Source organism: Salmo salar, chromosome 01 (assembly GCF_965601325.2).
Source record: "Salmo salar chromosome 01, fSalSal1, whole genome shotgun sequence".
NCBI classification, from domain to species: Eukaryota; Metazoa; Chordata; class Actinopteri; order Salmoniformes; family Salmonidae; genus Salmo; species Salmo salar.
In genome coordinates this window covers 29037710-29055608 of record NC_138291.1, presented here as the reverse complement: position 1 = coordinate 29055608, position 17899 = coordinate 29037710, and the positions used below count along the sequence as shown (strand labels likewise).

At 40.9% G+C, this 17899-nt stretch overlaps 1 protein-coding gene across 1 annotated transcript; it reads right to left on the bottom strand.

Moving 5' to 3' along the window:
* Positions 1–11456: 11456 nt before the first annotated feature.
* On the bottom strand, positions 11457–17693 carry LOC106593878 (homeobox protein OTX2). Its single transcript, XM_014185285.3, has 4 exons — positions 17361–17693; positions 14118–14333; positions 13503–13654; positions 11457–13125 (listed from the first exon to the last, which is right to left on the bottom strand). Exons 2-4 carry the CDS (start codon positions 14212–14214, stop codon positions 12502–12504), a joined length of 873 nt encoding a protein of 290 aa, XP_014040760.1. The 5' UTR covers positions 14215–14333; positions 17361–17693; the 3' UTR covers positions 11457–12501.
* Between the last annotated feature and the right edge of the window lie 206 nt (positions 17694–17899).

Sequence of the window (17899 nt, the reverse complement as noted above, 5' to 3'; positions counted from 1 at the left end):
TGGGCAATGCTAGAGCCCACAATGCATTTCTTTGTAGACCTCATTTAATCATAATGGATACAATTGTTTTTAAACACCCCCAGTCCCCTCCCTTTCCCCTATTCCCCCCCCCCTTCCTGCCCCCCCCCCCCCCCCTTCCTGCCCCACCCCCCCACCCCCTCCATGGCATAATACCTCGGGTGACACACACACACACATAACAGATGCCCCCTGACGCTCACACACACAAGCGGGCACGTGATTCAGGAGCCTGCGGCCACAGGCCCGCCAGCCTCATGGCATTGTGTTCCCCCTGGGCAGGCAGGCTGCCCCCGGCCTGCCTAAATACCCTTTTGTCTGGGGTGGGATAATAACTGGAGTCCAAGCCGCTGGTATGGCACATGTGCGCCCGCTCGGCCCTAATTTTTGGCCCAAACAGGTGGGTAGGGGAGGGGAGAGGGGGGAGGGGAGGGAGGGGAGGGGGGAGGGGGGGGGGGGGGGGAGATAGCGAGAGGGGAGGGAAGAGGCTGCATCTGTCCCTATACCCAACGACTCCCTCGCCTCACCCAGCCCAGCCCCAGCTACCACCCCATAAGGTCTCACGAGAGAGGGAGGCAAACCAGAGACAAACAGGTGGAGGGGAATGGGGGGATTAGAAGAAGTAGATGGAAGACATTGGAAAACTGTCAAATAGGCCTTATAAGTAAGATTTCACTATTCTTGTAAGATTTCACTTGAATCAGACCAGTACCCTTAAGCCATATTAAATGCTTGGCCTTCAGTAAGTGATGCCCTGTTGTCTTGTCTGGGCTCAGTGGCCTGTCATACTGGCTCATAGACCCAGAGAACATGAGACAGATACTATACATGACATGTCAATATGTTTGTTGGCTCCACTTCCAAGCCAAAACACTGGCGTATTTATGCAGTGGGAATAGAGTCGGCTGGAACGGAGAACTAATTGAGAAAACAAAAGCCAAAAAGGGCAGGAGTTTGATGTGCTGATGAGGAACACATATCATTTATTAAATGTTGTAAAGTGGAATAGGACTCGGCTTTTTGGATGTTTATTACATTTGTATTTGATCTATTACATATTTATTGTGTTTCTGTGTAATAAACACATTAGTATATGCATTTTATGTGCCTTTATCAAAAAGACTTCCATCAGTTAGTTATATTAATATCTGTGCCTGGTTTAGCCTACCATAAAAGGCAGCCTGGCTGAGCCTCTGCTAGCATTATGCTGGTGACTGGTTATGGTCTGCTGTGGTGTGGGCAGGCCCAGTAGGACATGGGGTCTGATTCCAGCAGTAGTGTTGAATGGGCCAAGGAGGGTAATAGGAGGGCAGAGCAGTAAGATGATTGGGAGCAGAGCGGAGTGGAGCAGGGCACGCAGACTGGGCTCTCCTCATTCTGTCTAATTCTCCCTTAGCTCAGCAGCATGCTGGACCTGGCCCTGCGTGGGTTACAGCTGACAGTATTGTGACAGCTGGAGCAGCTTCTCCTGATCCTGCACTGTAAAATAAAAAAATGAAATTAGTCAAGGTGTCCTGGAGGTGGGGACAGGGTCTGAAGTGAGGGAAATGTTGATGGAAGTGGTCTCTCTCTGTGTTTCCTCCATTCTCATTTGACCCACTGCTCTTATACTTGTTACATTGTGACTAATATCCTTTACTTAGCCTAAATGACAGTAAGCACTTTGTAAATTTCACATCTTTTATATTCACAAAAATGTGTTGTGCTCAGCTGTGTACCCATATACTCCACAGGGACATGGTGGTACATGAAGCTTTAAGGGAAGGGTGTGAGTCATGAGGGTCAAATGTCCGATTACCCCAGTCACTGTGGTAGAGAGGGATCAAGGCCCTCGTTGCCAAAACGCACTGTTCTAGATCTAGCCTCAATAATCCGATCCTATTCATAGATTGCACGTTTCGTCACAATAATGTTTTTAACGTTTGTTTTAGGACTAATGCACAGCTGAGCATTCTACTCAATGCAGTCTCAATGGGTGCTGATAAAGATTTTGTCTAAAGTGCATTACTGTGGCTTGGAAACACGGGATATTTCAAAAGGCAGCCTGGTCTCATAGACTAGACGTAACATAGTAAATGTAAATCCGAGACACTCAAATTAGCCTGAATGAACCTAAAGGTCAAGGACAACTTTTGCATTTTAGCCAATTAGCAACTTTGGAACTACTTACTACTTTTTAGCTACTTTGCAACTACTTAGCATAGTAACTAACCCTTCCCTATCCCTTTAACCTCTCTAGGGGGTGTGGGACGCTACCGTCCCACCTGGCCAACATCCAGTGAAATTGCAGAGTGACAAATTCAAAAACAGAAACACTCATTATAAAAATTCAGAAAACATACAAGTGTTATACATCGGTTTAAAGATTAACTTCTTGTCAATCCAACCACGATGTCAGATTTCAAAAAGACTTTACGGTGAAAGCAAGGCATGCGATTATCTGAGAACAACGCCCAGCAGACAAATCATTACAAACAGTAACAAGCCAAGTAGAGGAGTAACATAAGTCAGAAATAGTGATAAAATGAATCACTTACCTTTGATGATCTTCATATGGTTACACTCACAAGACTCCCAGTTACCCAATAAATGTTTGTTTTGTTTGATAAAGTCCCTCTTTATATTCAAAAACCTCAGTTTTGTTGGTGCGTTTTGTTTAGTAATCCATTGGAACAAAGCGCGGTCACAGCAGGCAGATGAAAAATCAAAAAAGTACCATAAAAGTTCATAGAAACATGTCAAACGATGTTTATACACTCCCGGTCACGCGTAGGACTCATGTCTGGAAATTTCAACTGTCCTCTCATTGAAAGTGGTGTTTATCCCTCATTTTTCAGAGTAAAAGCCTAAAACAATGCCTAAAGACTGGCCACATGTAGTGGAAGCCATAGGGATCGTGAACTGGGTCATAAGTCTTTGTATGGTGGATACGCTTTCAATGGAAAAACAGCCATTTCAAAATAATAGCACTTCCTGGATGGATTTTCCTCAGGTTTTCGCCTGCCATATCAGTTCTGTTATACTCACAGACATTATTTTAACTGTTTTGGAAACTTTAGAGTGTTTCCTATCCAAATCTACCAATTATATGCATATCCTAGCTTCTGGCCCTGAGTAGCAGGCAGTTTACTTTGGGCATGCTTTTCATCCAAAATTCCGAATGCTGCCCCCTACCCTAGTGAAGTTAACCTAACTCCTAACCCTTAGCCATTAGCCTAGCTCACATTAGCCACCTAGCTAATGTTAGCCACTACAAATTGGAATTCATACATATCATACATTTAGCAAATTTGTAATATATTGTACAAAATTCGTAACATAAACAAAATGGATGATGGACATCTGCAAATTAATACATACCATATGAAACGTAACATATTATACTAATTGGTGTTGCGATTTTACATTTACTATGTAATGTCTACCCCTGAGTCCAGGTTGCAAAGAAGGAGTAATTAGTAGGACAAGCTTTTGTCATCATTGTGATGTCTCCAGATTGACTTTAGATGCAGTACAACTTTACCTAGCTAGCTAAGATTGAGGGGAGAGTGCCCAAAATTGCGACCAAGTGATAGAGGTGCAACCCATGAATTCTCTCTCAACCATTGAGAAGTAAACAGTGAAACTGGCCTTGGAACAGTGCTTTGGGTAACTTACCCCCTACACCACGAAAAACACAATGCAACCTTGAATGAGGGATCAGATTTCTCCTGCCTTTGATCAAGATAATGAGGTGGTCCAGTGAGGGCTCAGTCACCTTTTCTCCTAACAATTCGATGCAATCTGAGCCTTTGTGGATGTCTTATGAAGTAGGCCTACAGAACAAGAAACAGAGTTGAATAACAGTGAGAGGGGCTTGGAGGACAGCAAGTCCTTTCCTTTCCCTTATCATGTGCCCACATTGATAACAATAACCTCTCAGTGAATATGAGATTTTCATCTTGAAGCAAAGAATAAGTGAAAAGGCTCTGATCTGAGTGGAAAAGTGGATAAGTATTGGTGTTCTAGAATTTCAGTGAAAAAAGTTATGCTTTCGCTTCCCATAATAGATATTCAAAGCACGTTGGGTGCATAGTTGTGCGCCATGACTTCAAAAAGGCTTAGACTCTGTCTGGATGACAACTCGAAACAGTTCATTGATGTATAACACTTAATGGAAAAAAATGAAATAAAAAGGAGCGGTAGTGCTGTCTGTCGGGGGTGCTCTCATTGACCTCATCCCATTCCCAACTTCTAGTCTTGTTACTAACCACTGTCCATCTAGGGGGGTCTCTCAACTGTAATCTGTTGGTTTCAGCTAATTAATTTCTGGTTCCTTGTACACTTTCACACAAGGGTATCTTGTTTGCTGGAGATTAAGAGCTGCCGAGAGTTCGTTAGAAAGGTGTAGCCTTAATTATCAGAGGCCTCATCGCGTGCACCTGCCTAATTGCCATAATGAGGTGTCTCAGTGGGATCATGTGGGAGAGAGAAGTGCCTCACTCACTGGAACACGCTTTGGTTGAGAGTGTAGTGGTGAGTCATCCAGCATCAAATCATGAATCTGTTTTCTTATGTTTGTTTAGATCAAAGCCTTCATGCGTTGGATATAGTCTGCATCACCATTTTTCTCTAGTTTCCCTGTCGAGTTGATTGATGGATGATGCTTAGGTAGGCCTATACACTTTTATATAGGCCTAAGTGACGTTTCACTCAAAATGTTCACAAATTTGGCTATAGATTTCTAGGATTAGAGAACATATGTGGAGGATAATATGAATTTCGCATGACCTTTCCAAACACAGCTGATGTCTACAGTTAAATCATATTATTATATGGCTTGTGGCCACACCAACGACCATTAGGGGTGTCAGTTCTGGGAATATTTGTTGATCAGGCGATTATCATTTCGCATTCCACCTCATTTCGAGCACTTTAGTCCCCATCAAGCCGCTGCATCTAGGACATTAGATACATGTAATCCACCATAAAAGTATTTCCATTTGTCTCTTAAGGAGATTTTTTATTTATGGTTTGTTAGTCAAAGGGGGGTTGATAGATGTTTCCTATCATGGAATGCTCTCTTAATCCAAGAGCTGTTAAATCCCTGGTCCTACATGGACTCCATGTTTAGTTCTAACTAGGTAGACATTAACTAACTAGGTATTAACTTGACCAATATACATAATAACATGTGGTTTTATTATAACATATGCTGAGATCCTGTAATCATCTTATGGTGTTGAGTTTTCCAACAAAATATGATTCTGCCTAATGTAATGGATCACGCTACCCCCCTTCAAACCCACCTATCATACAAGTAGGTCGAGGCTACATCATGTTCTAATGACAAACACCGCCTTGAAAAGGCCCTAGCAATTGGCCCGATAAACTTCCATATTTATCTTCTGTGAGGGGACAGAAGACAAGCAGGGTAAGAAACTTACTGGCCCCTGACAACAATAGGCTGTGAAGAAATGTTATCAGTTTTTAATGACTTAACAAACCATGTAGTATTTAGTGAAATAGTGCTGCAACCCAGCAACTGTTCAGAGAGGAATACAACATTTGTTATTGATTTGCACATAGATATTATTAGCTACAGCTAGCAAATATTATTTTTCACTTTTTGATCTGACTTTTGGACCTCAATAGAATATGTGTTAGTGTGCATCCTTAATCTCTGAAACTATTTTGATCGTTCAAATGAATATCACATTTTTTTATACATGTTACAAGTTGGAATAAGCCTGTTGTCAAGCAAATAAGTCAAAAACCTTGGTTTGCTCAGTAAAAAGTATTAATTGTCGCTTATAACCAGGTATGAGCAATATGTTACAGTAGGCCTATGTGGAAAGAATGTGTGGTCTTCTGCTTTATCAGACCTCCAACTAGTCCTGCTGTACTATTATCAGTTTCAGATCTCTGTAAATCCACGGATTTGTGTGAGCAGTCGGACAAATTAAAATCACATGCTTTTTAGTGGCTTACTCCAATCCCGTTAGATTTCATTTTAAAACATCTAAATCTGTTATTATGGGTACAAAACCCTTTTAATTTAATCTTTGGCAAGATTATCAAATTCATTGATGATGTTACAAACTTAAATAAGTAATGCAGAAAATATAGGGCTGTGTTTGCTGAGCCTGGATAAGAGGGATAGTGCTGAATTAATGTTTGATATTATTATTATTATTGTACTAACACCAACGACTCACTCTAACACCAACGACTCCCCCTAACACCAACGACTCTCCCTAACACCAACGACTCTTCCTAACACCAACGACTCACTCTAACACCAACGACTCCCCCTAACACCAACGACTCACTTTAACACCAACGACTCTCCCTAACACCAACGACTCTCCCTGACACCAACGACTCACTCTAACACCAACGACTCATTCTAACACCAACGACTCTCCCTAACACCAACGACTCTCCCTAACACCAACGACTCACTCTAACACCAACGACTCACTCAAACACCAACGACTCACCCTAACACCAACGACTTACTCTAACACCAACGACTCTCCCTAACACCAACGACCCCCCCTAACACCAACGACTCACTCTAACACCAACGACTCACCCTAACACCAACGACTCTACCTGACACCAACGACTCTCCCTAACACCAACGACTCACTCTAACACCAACGACTCACTCTAACACCAACGACTCGCCCTAACACCAACGACTCTCCCTAACACCAACGACTCTCCCTAACACCAACAACTACCCCTAACACCAACGACTCTCCCTGACACCAACGACTCACCCTAACACCAACGACTCACTCTAACACCAACGACTCTAACAACTCTCCCTAACACCATTCATCTTTTTTTCAATTTTTCTTGGATCATTAAACATTTGCCAAAAAGTCTCATTGATGGTTCAAGTCGAATTCTGCACAAAACTCATCATGATTGGTTGAGAGTGTCTTATAATTATATATATTTTTTTCTTCTCCAAATCGGTAATTTGAGAGGTTTGCATGTGTAGCATACGGATAGTGTGCCAGTTTTTCATTGCTCAAAGTAAATGATGGGTGTTTTGTTTACATGTAGTCCTATATGCAGTATTTCTCGACAGTATATATGTTCCAAGCCATAGAGGATTTGTATCCATACCCAGACTGCAGGAAAGGACAAAAGAAAAGGGGAACAAATTGAAGCTTTTCGAACTGATAATGAGAAAGGCTTTTGCATACTATTTTTGCAGGATGGTTATTTTAAGCTGTTGCTTGCCAACCTTTGGAATTAGGGACAGGGTATGTTTTCTCAAGATGCACACATTAGCCTACTCCCACTTTCCAGACCATATTCTTGCCTAAATAAATCTGTCTGAAATATAATGTCCTTCCTAAACGGTATATCGTCTGATATATGAAAAAGTTCAACCAAAAGAATATAGCAATAATTGTCATTGTCAGCACAATAGTGGACGCGGTTGTCATAAATGTAAACTCATTATCGTGGTCCTCATTCCTAAATCGTTATCAACCGATAACGGTTGACTTGACTTCTAATAAACTACCAATAGCCCTATACATAGTATGCTATCATTAATTATATTAATAATACACATTTACATTTGGATATTGCCGTTTTTATTTATTTTATGAATGAATGTTCAATAATAGTTCATCCTGTCTAGAAGAAGGTGCTCATCACCTGGTTCTTTGTTGAAGCGTCAGTCGATGGCCTCGTAGCCTGTAATCAGAGATCATGTTCACTTACTCTGAGGTAATAATCTGGGAATGCGTTTTAGGGCTTGTAAACATTTTCCCAACTTCACGCGGGCCACTCACGCGTCTTGCGCAGGTTGCATCCGGGCGTCTCCAGTGAGTACTTGGAGTGGGCCTTCCCGACGGTGGTTATGGTGATGCAGTGCATGGCTGGCAGGACCAGGAGTGCTGTAGGCTAAGTGCAGGCTATTGTTGTGATGTTAACAAAAGATCGGAGGGATTAATGCAGCGTCTGCCTGTCCCATATGCTCTTCAGTGCGGCTTGCTTTTGATTAAAACTCCGAGTCTGACTGTAGGAATGGGGTCTTCAATACGGGGTATGCGCACCTGGCATCTAATCTCACCGTCACTTGTGCACGCGTAAAATATCACATTCAAAAGTTATAACCCTCAGTGAGCCTGTTGTGTGTCTCAGAATGTCACTGCACTTATCAACAAGACCTGATTATTAGTGCATTGTTTAGGTGAATGATTTATCCTGCGTCTTCCTTAGATCTCGATAGATTAAACACATTAGGAAGGCAAATAAATCACATCCTTCAGATGGAGGAACACATGGATAGTTAGTGGCTAATTTATTTTAATGATAGGTCTACAAATGCAATGGGTGTTCTGCACAAGCATGTGACATAGCAAGATTGAATCCTGTATTTTAAACCTAATCCAGAAATGAGAATTGCACCAAAAATGAAAGCAATTGTCTACGGATGGTGTTGGACCATCTGACATAAAAAGAAAAGGGGACAGTTGGCTGAAAAAGCTTTAGATGATGGTGATGGTTGTGATTTTCTCTTCTTAGTATAATTCATTTGTATTATTTTTAGCATTATTATTATTATTCTCATTGGGTCTATTATTTGTATTGTTATCATCAGTTATCACCATGTTGTGCATGTGCGTAAAGTTGTGCGTAACGTTTCCCTGCTTAGAGTTGCTCCTCAACTGAATATGTCAACCTTACTGTACTACACTGTCTGACCAGCCAGCTACAGCCCAGCCCAACCACAGCCCAGCTACAGCCCAGCTACAGCCCAGCCTGGTCTTACAGTTATTTAGCAGCCTATTTGACCTCTAAAATAATATTTGTTGAGTATGAGCATTCATAGATAGTATACATGTTGTTACTTAACCCTAATTACAAAGGATTTTTATTGCATTGTATGAGTTAGTTGATTTTTGTTATATTTCCATTATAATCTCTCATGAATAGCTTATGTGCTGTGAATCAATCAAATGTATTTATAAAGCCATTTTTACATCAGCAGTTGTCACAAAGTGATTATACAGAAACACTGGCTAAAACCCTAAAGAGCAAACAGTGACGAAACCTAGAGCGGAACCAGGCTCTGTGCGCTAGGGCCCAATCCGAATCATTATTTCCCGCGCCTAAAATTAATTCCACACTTTACACACATATCGAAATTACGTGCGCTTATATTTGGGATTTCCCCTTATGAACACTGATCATTTATGGTCAAACCAAATGCTTATAACCGACCGAAAGTTGTCCGTTGTTATAAAAATCTTTCTACAAGTGACCTTCAATTTCAAACATGGAAACACATTGTACAGTCTGGAGGGCAGAGGCCAGTTGTTGTTGACACTGCACGAGGAGACGCAGTCTCTTTAACATGCATGCCACAGACAACTGCATCTATTGTTTACATTAGAATGATTATTGTTTCATTGTTTATTGTTACATATACGTTTTTTTGTTGCTATTTTTTATTATAATTTTTTTTACAATTACTAGGCTTCTTGCACTCAACTAGACCTTTAGGTTGATACAACTGAACTTTCACTTACATCTAAACTAACCATCTATTTTAGCTGATAATAATGATGATTTACATTACACACACGAACACCAACACGCATACACAAACACGCGCGCGCGCACACACACACGCACACACGGTTCAGTCACCACTTTTTCTGAACTAAGGGATAAAATGGAATAAAAAGAATGAAATCCAAATCTTTAGCCCTCTTTTTAATGGTTCAATTATTTCAAACCCGGTTTTTAATTAGTGTGTTTCCTTTACTGAGGACTCGAATGAAAGAGAGATTATTGGCAATGTCAAGGATGCTAATTGAATGTTCGACTTCTAACAATTACTGCATAGGCATGGAGTAATTACAGATTCGATTGCCTGTCTGACTTTGCCTCAGTCAACTCACAATAACGTTAAATGCTCAGAGTAAGACTTTCAAAAATAACCCTGAGCCGACGGTAAAACCCTTTCCCCGCCCACTTGCTTTGCCTTCGCCAGATTTAGTTTTGTAGAAGTTCTCCTTTCAGCTCCAGAGGACTCCGGGCTGCCAATTGTTCTCAAACCGTGCACCCCCTAAATCAGATTATTAAAAAAAAAGTTTTACTATCAAGGCAAGCTTGAAACTTTGTGCAATGACGAGTCGTAGTGGAACTTTCCAGAGAGCTGCGTTTCATTATATTTGATTAACTTAACTAATCAGACATCTTTTGTTGCCTTTTAATTGATTTCGGAAAAAGTTTGCAGAATACGGGCAGCTTCAGTTTAGCGATCTGCAATTAGAGGTTCTTAAAATACATCCATATTATTACTAAGTGGCATGAATCGTTGCTATAACCTCATTATTTTTGTAGAGATCGAGTCAATCCATGAGTTGAACGAAAACTCAGTCAAAGTGTGTTTGTAGAGAGGCTGCTGTAAACGACCTGGTACGGTAGGCCAGCTTTTAGAATGCAGGGTTGGGCAGAAGCATGCGGCGGTCCTTGAATGACTGTGCCCTAAAGAAACCCCGCTAGTAAAATATTGGGATTAGTTTCTCTTTGAGGCCAGGATTAACACTACTTTCCCAAGAAGCACATTCCTGTCGCTGAGACTATGTGAAATGAGGTACCGGAAACTAAGAAAAAGCAACATATAAAACATGTGCTATACCCTGGCTGTTGCAGAAATACATAGGCCCTAAACTCTTATTTTGTATAGCAGGGCTGTTCACTGTCATCGTAGCCTATTTGTGTTGGTTTTAACGTGGAAGAGTCAAATCCATGCATGGTTTTAACGTGGAAGAGTCAAATCCATGTTTTGTGTCTGTGGGCTTGACAAAGAAAAGAGCAACAACTATTGTATGATTTGAAATAGACCTACTCTGGTATTATTTATCCAATGTATGACTGAAACACCAGCAAAATGTTTTATTTATTATTATAATGGTCAATGTAGACAGTAGGCTGCGTGTTGACCGTTTGAGGCGGATTGGAGGATATTGAACGGCCAAGTGTGGCTAATGATTGCTTACTAAAATAGTAATTACAGACCTAATTAACACACCTCAATTCAATTCGTTCATTAATTTCGTTTAGAAAATATCGTAATCTGGGGTGAAATAATATCATGGCATAGGCCTCCTGCAATATATCTTGGCTACCAAGATTTTGCTTGACTTTTTGCTTGAAAGGCTGAAGTTAAATCAGTATTTTGCAATAAACATTTCCAATGTGCATTCTCTGTCAATTCATCCAATAAATAGTATTATGGCTCTTCCTATGAATATTTATTTGTTCGATTCAAGGTGAGGGAACATACATATAAACCTACTTCCACAGCGTTTAATCCATATCTTTTGTCCACGGATGACGTTGTAAAATACATAAATATGTATCAACACACACACACACACACACACACACACACAGTCAATAGTGAATCCATATTTAGTTCATTGATAAATGTGGGGGTCTGATCTCAGGACCTTTATTTATGTCTGTTCAGCGGTGGGGTCACACCATTTTTGGAGCCATGTTAGGGATCCACAATCAACGTGAGTGATCAATGGATAGGGACGCGCTAGGCTGTCCAGAGAGGTCTCAGCAATCGAGTTTCTTTTCCAGTATCCCCTCAGATGTTCTACCCTGTGTTTGGACAGTCAGGTTGTCTCTTGCAATAATCATTATTTAACCATTATCCATTCTTTTCTTGTTGTTCAAAAAGTTACAAATCTATTAAAATCACAGCAGAGAGTCATCGCTGATGCGAGGGAGCTCACAAATTGCATACAATACAACAGATCACAGTTTCGAAGGCTAGCACAGATTTAAAAAACAAACACATATGTACCATTTATATAAGACACACACTGATTGTCTCTTAGAAACTACATTTTGATTCCTTATAAACACTTTTTCTTAAATAAAGTAGTCAATCCGTGTCGCCTTGGGGGAGCGCAGTCCACACAACATTCCTGGTCAAAGTGTTCCTCCGCCAATAGGTCGGCAAGTTGTAAGAGGCTTAAATGAAGCCTGTCCATCCCAAGCACTTAACCAAAAGATTGGCTCCTCTAGCAATGTTGTTCTTGGGTAAGGATTTGTTCGTGGCTGTGATGTACCATAAGTTACTACGAGTCGACTCCAAGTTTTCCTTCAATTAACCAACAGGTGCTGTACTGTTAGCATAGAGGTACACACTGACAGACAGATGAGATGGCTTCAACCTGTGAGGTTAATGAAAATAAAATATCTTTGCCAGTGCTAAAATAAATTATAACTTCTCCTCTGCTGGACAGGGCCAAACTTCATGCCAACAACACGAGCCGCTACCGAGAGTCGCCCCCCCTCTCTCTTTCTCTCTCGAAGTTCCTTACCGGCGACACGAATAATCAGTCTTTTACGGATATATCTTATTGAAGGATGGCAGGGCTATATGTTTGATTTATCATCATTATCTTCGTTTGAATAGTTTACATAGCCATATTGTTCTTTTCACAGGACTTGGAATTTCCACGATGAAGTCTGATCTTTATAATCCAAGCAATCGGCATTGAAGTTCAGCTTCCAGGATGCCGCTTGGTCTTTATAATCCAAGCAGTCTGCCGTGGAGTTGAAGCCTAGCCCCGAGGCTCCGTAGCCCTGAGTGGAGAGGGATGCAGGGGACTGGTTCAGATGGCTTGTGACGGCGTTGGTGCTCATAGGACTGAGTGTCGTCCCGGGGCCAGACAACTGGTGGTGCATGGGTGTAAGGTAAGAACCGCAGTCCATTCCGCCGAAGTATGACGTTGATCCGGCATAGCCTTGGCTGTATCCCGAGGCCTGTGTGTAGGTCATTGGGTAGGATCTTTGCATGCAGGAGGAGGATGTAGAAAGAGGGTCAGCCAGTGGAGAGATGGAAGCTGGACTCCAAATAGATACCGGTGCGGTGCTGGTAGATATGGAAGGGACTGAAGTAGTACTTGAGGGCGGTGTGAACTGGCCACTCGCCCCGCTCTCAGAGCTCGCTTCTCTGGCTGGAGAACTCTTCTTTTTGGCTGGTCGCACTTTGTTCTGCCCCCCGTTCTGCTGCTGCTGTTGTTGCTGGCGACACTTTGCCCTTCGGTTCTTAAACCAAACCTAAAATAAACACAAAATAGCAAACACAATTAATCACCAAAACGGTAAGGAAAGGTTCACACGTAAATGCCTATTTGCGTCACATTTCCAAAATGTGACGCAAATAGGCTTTTACGTGTGAACCAGATCATTTTGAAAATGTGTGTTGTGTTGATCATACACTTTGGAGATGTGTTATTATACTGATGTTGAAAAGCACTGCTTGACACAGTAAACGTAGTCTGAGTAGTAGTCTATTTCGTTTTTGAAAGCTTCTCTTTATGAATGCCATGCCAATTACTGTTATGGCCATCTGTCTCTTCTCGTTTGAGTTGCCATAAACAGCGGATATGTATTATTCAGCGATAGGGAGTATTTGTGCCTGTGTCAACACTCACCTGTACACGAGACTCTGGCAGATTGATTTTCAGTGCTACCTCCTCGCGCATGAATATATCAGGATATCGAGTTTTGCCGAACAGTGCCTCTAAAACGTCAAGTTGGGCGCGTGTGAAAGTCGTCCTTTCTCGTCTCTGCTTGCGGGGCGTCGCTGTTAAAAATAAACATATGCACATAACTAAAAATGTTAATTCTACCCACATAAGATTATCAGAATATAAAGTAGGGATATTGAGACACAACTGTGAATGTATTCACTTTTAAGTGTAACTTATAACAACATTGTTTAACATGTATTTGCTATGCAGGGCTAAGACGAATTCAGGACCAAGGACATTTTACAAACATTTAGTGAAATAAGAATTTTCAAGTCAGTACAACAGAATGCAAAATTTAGTTGATGTCTTGCCTCATTTCAGCATTATGATAATGCATTATTAACATTAATCCCTTGGTGTTAAAAAGCATGTTTTAGATATATATCAGTAACCAGACGCATTATATCCACGATGGCTTTACGTGATTTGACCCTAATTGGAAAATCTAATCAAATGAAGAGTTGACATAAATTATTAAAGCATCCATGCACAAGCGTAAAAAGTGCTGGAACTTACCTGGGTAGCCCACGGATGGATGCAGAAGGTCCATTCCGGAGGTCGTTAAGCTCAGTCCATTGACTGTGTAAGGTGGTTGCTTGAGATACGACATCATGCTAATGTTGGACTGGGGGGTAAAGTTGGAGAAAATGTTGAAAACTGGGTAAGGCCCGTAGATGTCCTTGGTTGTTTATTGGTTCTTTTTCTCGAGGTCTCGACTTTGCCGCTGAATGCCTATTCCAAAAATCATAAAAAGAGAAGAAATTGAGCAAAGCAAGTTGCATCCAGTTTAAATAGCATTTGATGGACTCAGCGCTGTGATTAGTTGGCAATAAACCCTATCCAACCGCAGTGTGCTCTTAAAACAGTCCCAGAGCCCCAGCTGTCCTCTTCAAGAGAGCGTGGCTCATCTTGACAAACGTCCCTCCCTCCCCCCCCCCCCCCCCCCCCCCCCCAGGCCAAAAAAGCAACATCCTTAATTGCAACAAGTACTCTCAAAGAACAAAACACAGTCGCTCAAATGCACACACATTGGGACGCAGCAAGGATCATCATTTACATAGAGCCCAGCTAATTGTCTCAAATATAAGGCAATTGATTGGGGGCCATTTGCCGAGACAAAGACACTGTAGGCCCGATAAATGAGACTGATAACAAAAACCCCTTTGGCGAAAAGTAGCTAACAATGCAGTCAACTTATCGGGCCCATTTTGTACTGTAGCCATTTCACTAGGCCAAGCTTTTCACCCTGCCTCTTGGTTTTGTCCGCACCAGTAATCGCTGTAAACGTGAATAGGATGCCATTCAAATGTAAAAAAAAGAAGGCTACTTCAGCTAACAATTTAAAACTAGTAGAGAACTCGACTGTGCCCAATAGGTTCTTCTCAATTTCCATCCTAATTAATTGCTTGCTGTAATTAGATTTACAAGGTTGAATTACGTTCAGAAGGCAATCGAAATGTTTTAATAACGAGGCCCACGCTTAGGGGACTTGAGTTAACCAAACAGGCAACCAACCCTATTAGCAGTTATAGGCTAACTCCCTCCCCCTATCTCCCACTGTCAAAACGCCTCTTGACTAATTTAAGGTGTTAAAACCCATTAAAAAACCCTCAGCCTTGGGCTGTAGGAAACATCAGCCCTGCCAATCAAACTGCTATAAAGTAAACTATTTAGACAATGTAGATGATTCATGAAGGGCCTGGAGTATATAGGCCTAGTTCCTTATAATTGGCCTAAATAATGTAATTTATTGGTAAATACATGCTTCATTAATGATTTATTGACATTGGTTATGAATCAATCGAAAAATTATATTACTCGCGGAAATATTCAGTTGTTGAACTGACTAATGACACAGCATAGGACGAACTTGAATGTATTTGATAGTAGGCTATGCACTCTCTTATTTTAGGTAGATTATAGAGCATGGACATTTACATTTTAGTAATTTGGCAGACGCTCTTATCCAGAGAGTCTTACAGTAGTGAGTGCATTCATTTTCATACTTTTTTCGTTCTGGTCCCCCGCAGAAATTGAATCCCCAACCCTGGCGTTGCAAGCGCCATGGTTGTGGAAAAACAATTACTTTAAATATGTCTTATTTAAAGAGAGGTTAACAACAAATTTCCAGGAGTATCTTCATAAAGATTGAACAATTTTATACTATTGGAATATTTCAACCTGGAGAACTGGTTTAAATAACATTTATGGTACCCCCCCCCCCCCCCCCCCCTCCTCTCCCTCCCCTGTGTCTCTTGATTATTCGACCGGAGTGGCATTTTTTAATATCCATCCAACGGTTTTTTTTCCTCCACTCAATCTGTCACACTTAAAACAGACTTCGTCTACCAGTTGCACACCCGCTCAATAATAATTACCCTGTCCAAGAATTAATTATGATAAATGTTTATGTTGATGAATTAACGAGATAATCCGGGTGGCACGCGCAGCCTAATTACAGGACGCTATCCTCAACTCTGCACTGCATTCAGTCATAATAATAATACTTTTGTAGGCTGAAGAAAATAACACAGGTTCTTCTCTTTCATTTAATATCCATAAACTCATAAGACGTTTTTCGTTGTAGTTAGACATATGGATAGCCTAATGGAAACATATCAATATACAGGACTATGCTAAATAATAGCCTATAGGCTATATTTTTAGAGAAACATCAGGTCTATAACTTGACTATCACATTTCCAGATAGTGTTTTTTAGGCTACTCAATCGATATTAAAGTGTTAGAAAATATTCAATTTTAGAATGGGAATTGGATTATTTTATATGTAAGACTTTTTTTTTTTTTACGGACAAACACACCTGTCCCTCTAACAAATAAAACGATTTTTTGAAGCAAATCTGGGCCATTTGTTTTTGAAGCTGTAGGTCAAGCGCAATTTGCATAAACCAAAGCAAACAGCTCATACGCTAATAAAAATAGCAAAATGTTTGAGATGTTAGGCTATATTTCAGAGAATTGCCAGGACCCTCCCGCGTGCCTTGTCACGACTGGCCGTTCCATATAGGACGGTAGGGGAGGGAGGTGTTGTACAGGCGGAAAGAGGGTTCACTACACGCCTCCTCAATTATCGCCCTTTGTCTGCATGTATTTTCACACCAACTGAGAACATTCACTGGAATGCATTCAGATTGAAGAAAGTAATCGAAAGTGTTGAAAAAACATTAGCTATTCAAATTACCCCAAGACAATATTTATGTTGAAGACACAATTACGGCTGAAATTATTAGCCTTATTTGGATTGAATTAAATGTAGCTACAAACTAGCGCCGAGTTTTAAAACTACAGAATTCATTGTCACATTTAGGACAGAAACGGTGTCATAAAACTGTTTTCCAGTGTCCTACAGTAGGCTTCAAGCTAAAATGGAAGTTCAATACACACCCGAGTGTTCAATGGTCTAATGAGTTTTGTTCTATCATTCGACTAACATGTGTCAGGACGTTTCTCTCTTTCTCCAGGTTAAGCAAGGTGCTAATTGACCATACATTGTTGTCCAAACACAGTGACCTAATAGGGCCTAATACACTATTTAATGAATTGTATTGTTATGTTGTTAATTTTATTTTATTAATATATATTTCTGCTGTGGGATGTTGTCTGTATAGCGTATAGGCTAATAGGTAGCCAATACATCCTTCTGTTGTACAACAATTACGACTCCTATACATATAATGGTAGGCTATAATAATAGTCTAATAATAATAATACAAATAATAATAATATATAGCAACTTACTCTCGATGGTGGGCCGGAGTAGAATGTTCTTTGTCCAGTTCTTTCCTTGAATAAAATAGCTCTCTCGAAATCCTGTAATGTAAACAATCAAAAGTAACTGTCGCTTTGGATATATTCGAATAAAAATACCGACACAACTTTCATCTTCAACACTTGCACCAATGTATGGGATAGTGCAAAAGCGTTTATGATGGTAAAATACATGCGGTTATGATTTGTTAGTCTGTTCTGGGGAAGTTGCTGGAGTTGGATTTGTAGAGAGGGCTGGCCAATGAGAACGTCTGGAGGACTCGAAGCTGGGTCTGTCTCTCTCTCTCGCGGGGAGATTTGCTGAGAAGCAAATGTCGCCAGCTACGCTTTGACGCAAACTCCTCAGCCAATGGCAGCGAAGGGGCGACTGACAACATTTCATCCCTGAACTGAGGGTAAATTAATAATAAAACCTCAAACTCACAGGGCTGGAAATCTTAGCAAATGGACAGGAGCAATTGTGTCCCTGCATCAAGACTCATTTGTGGTTAATGGACGGAGCACATTTA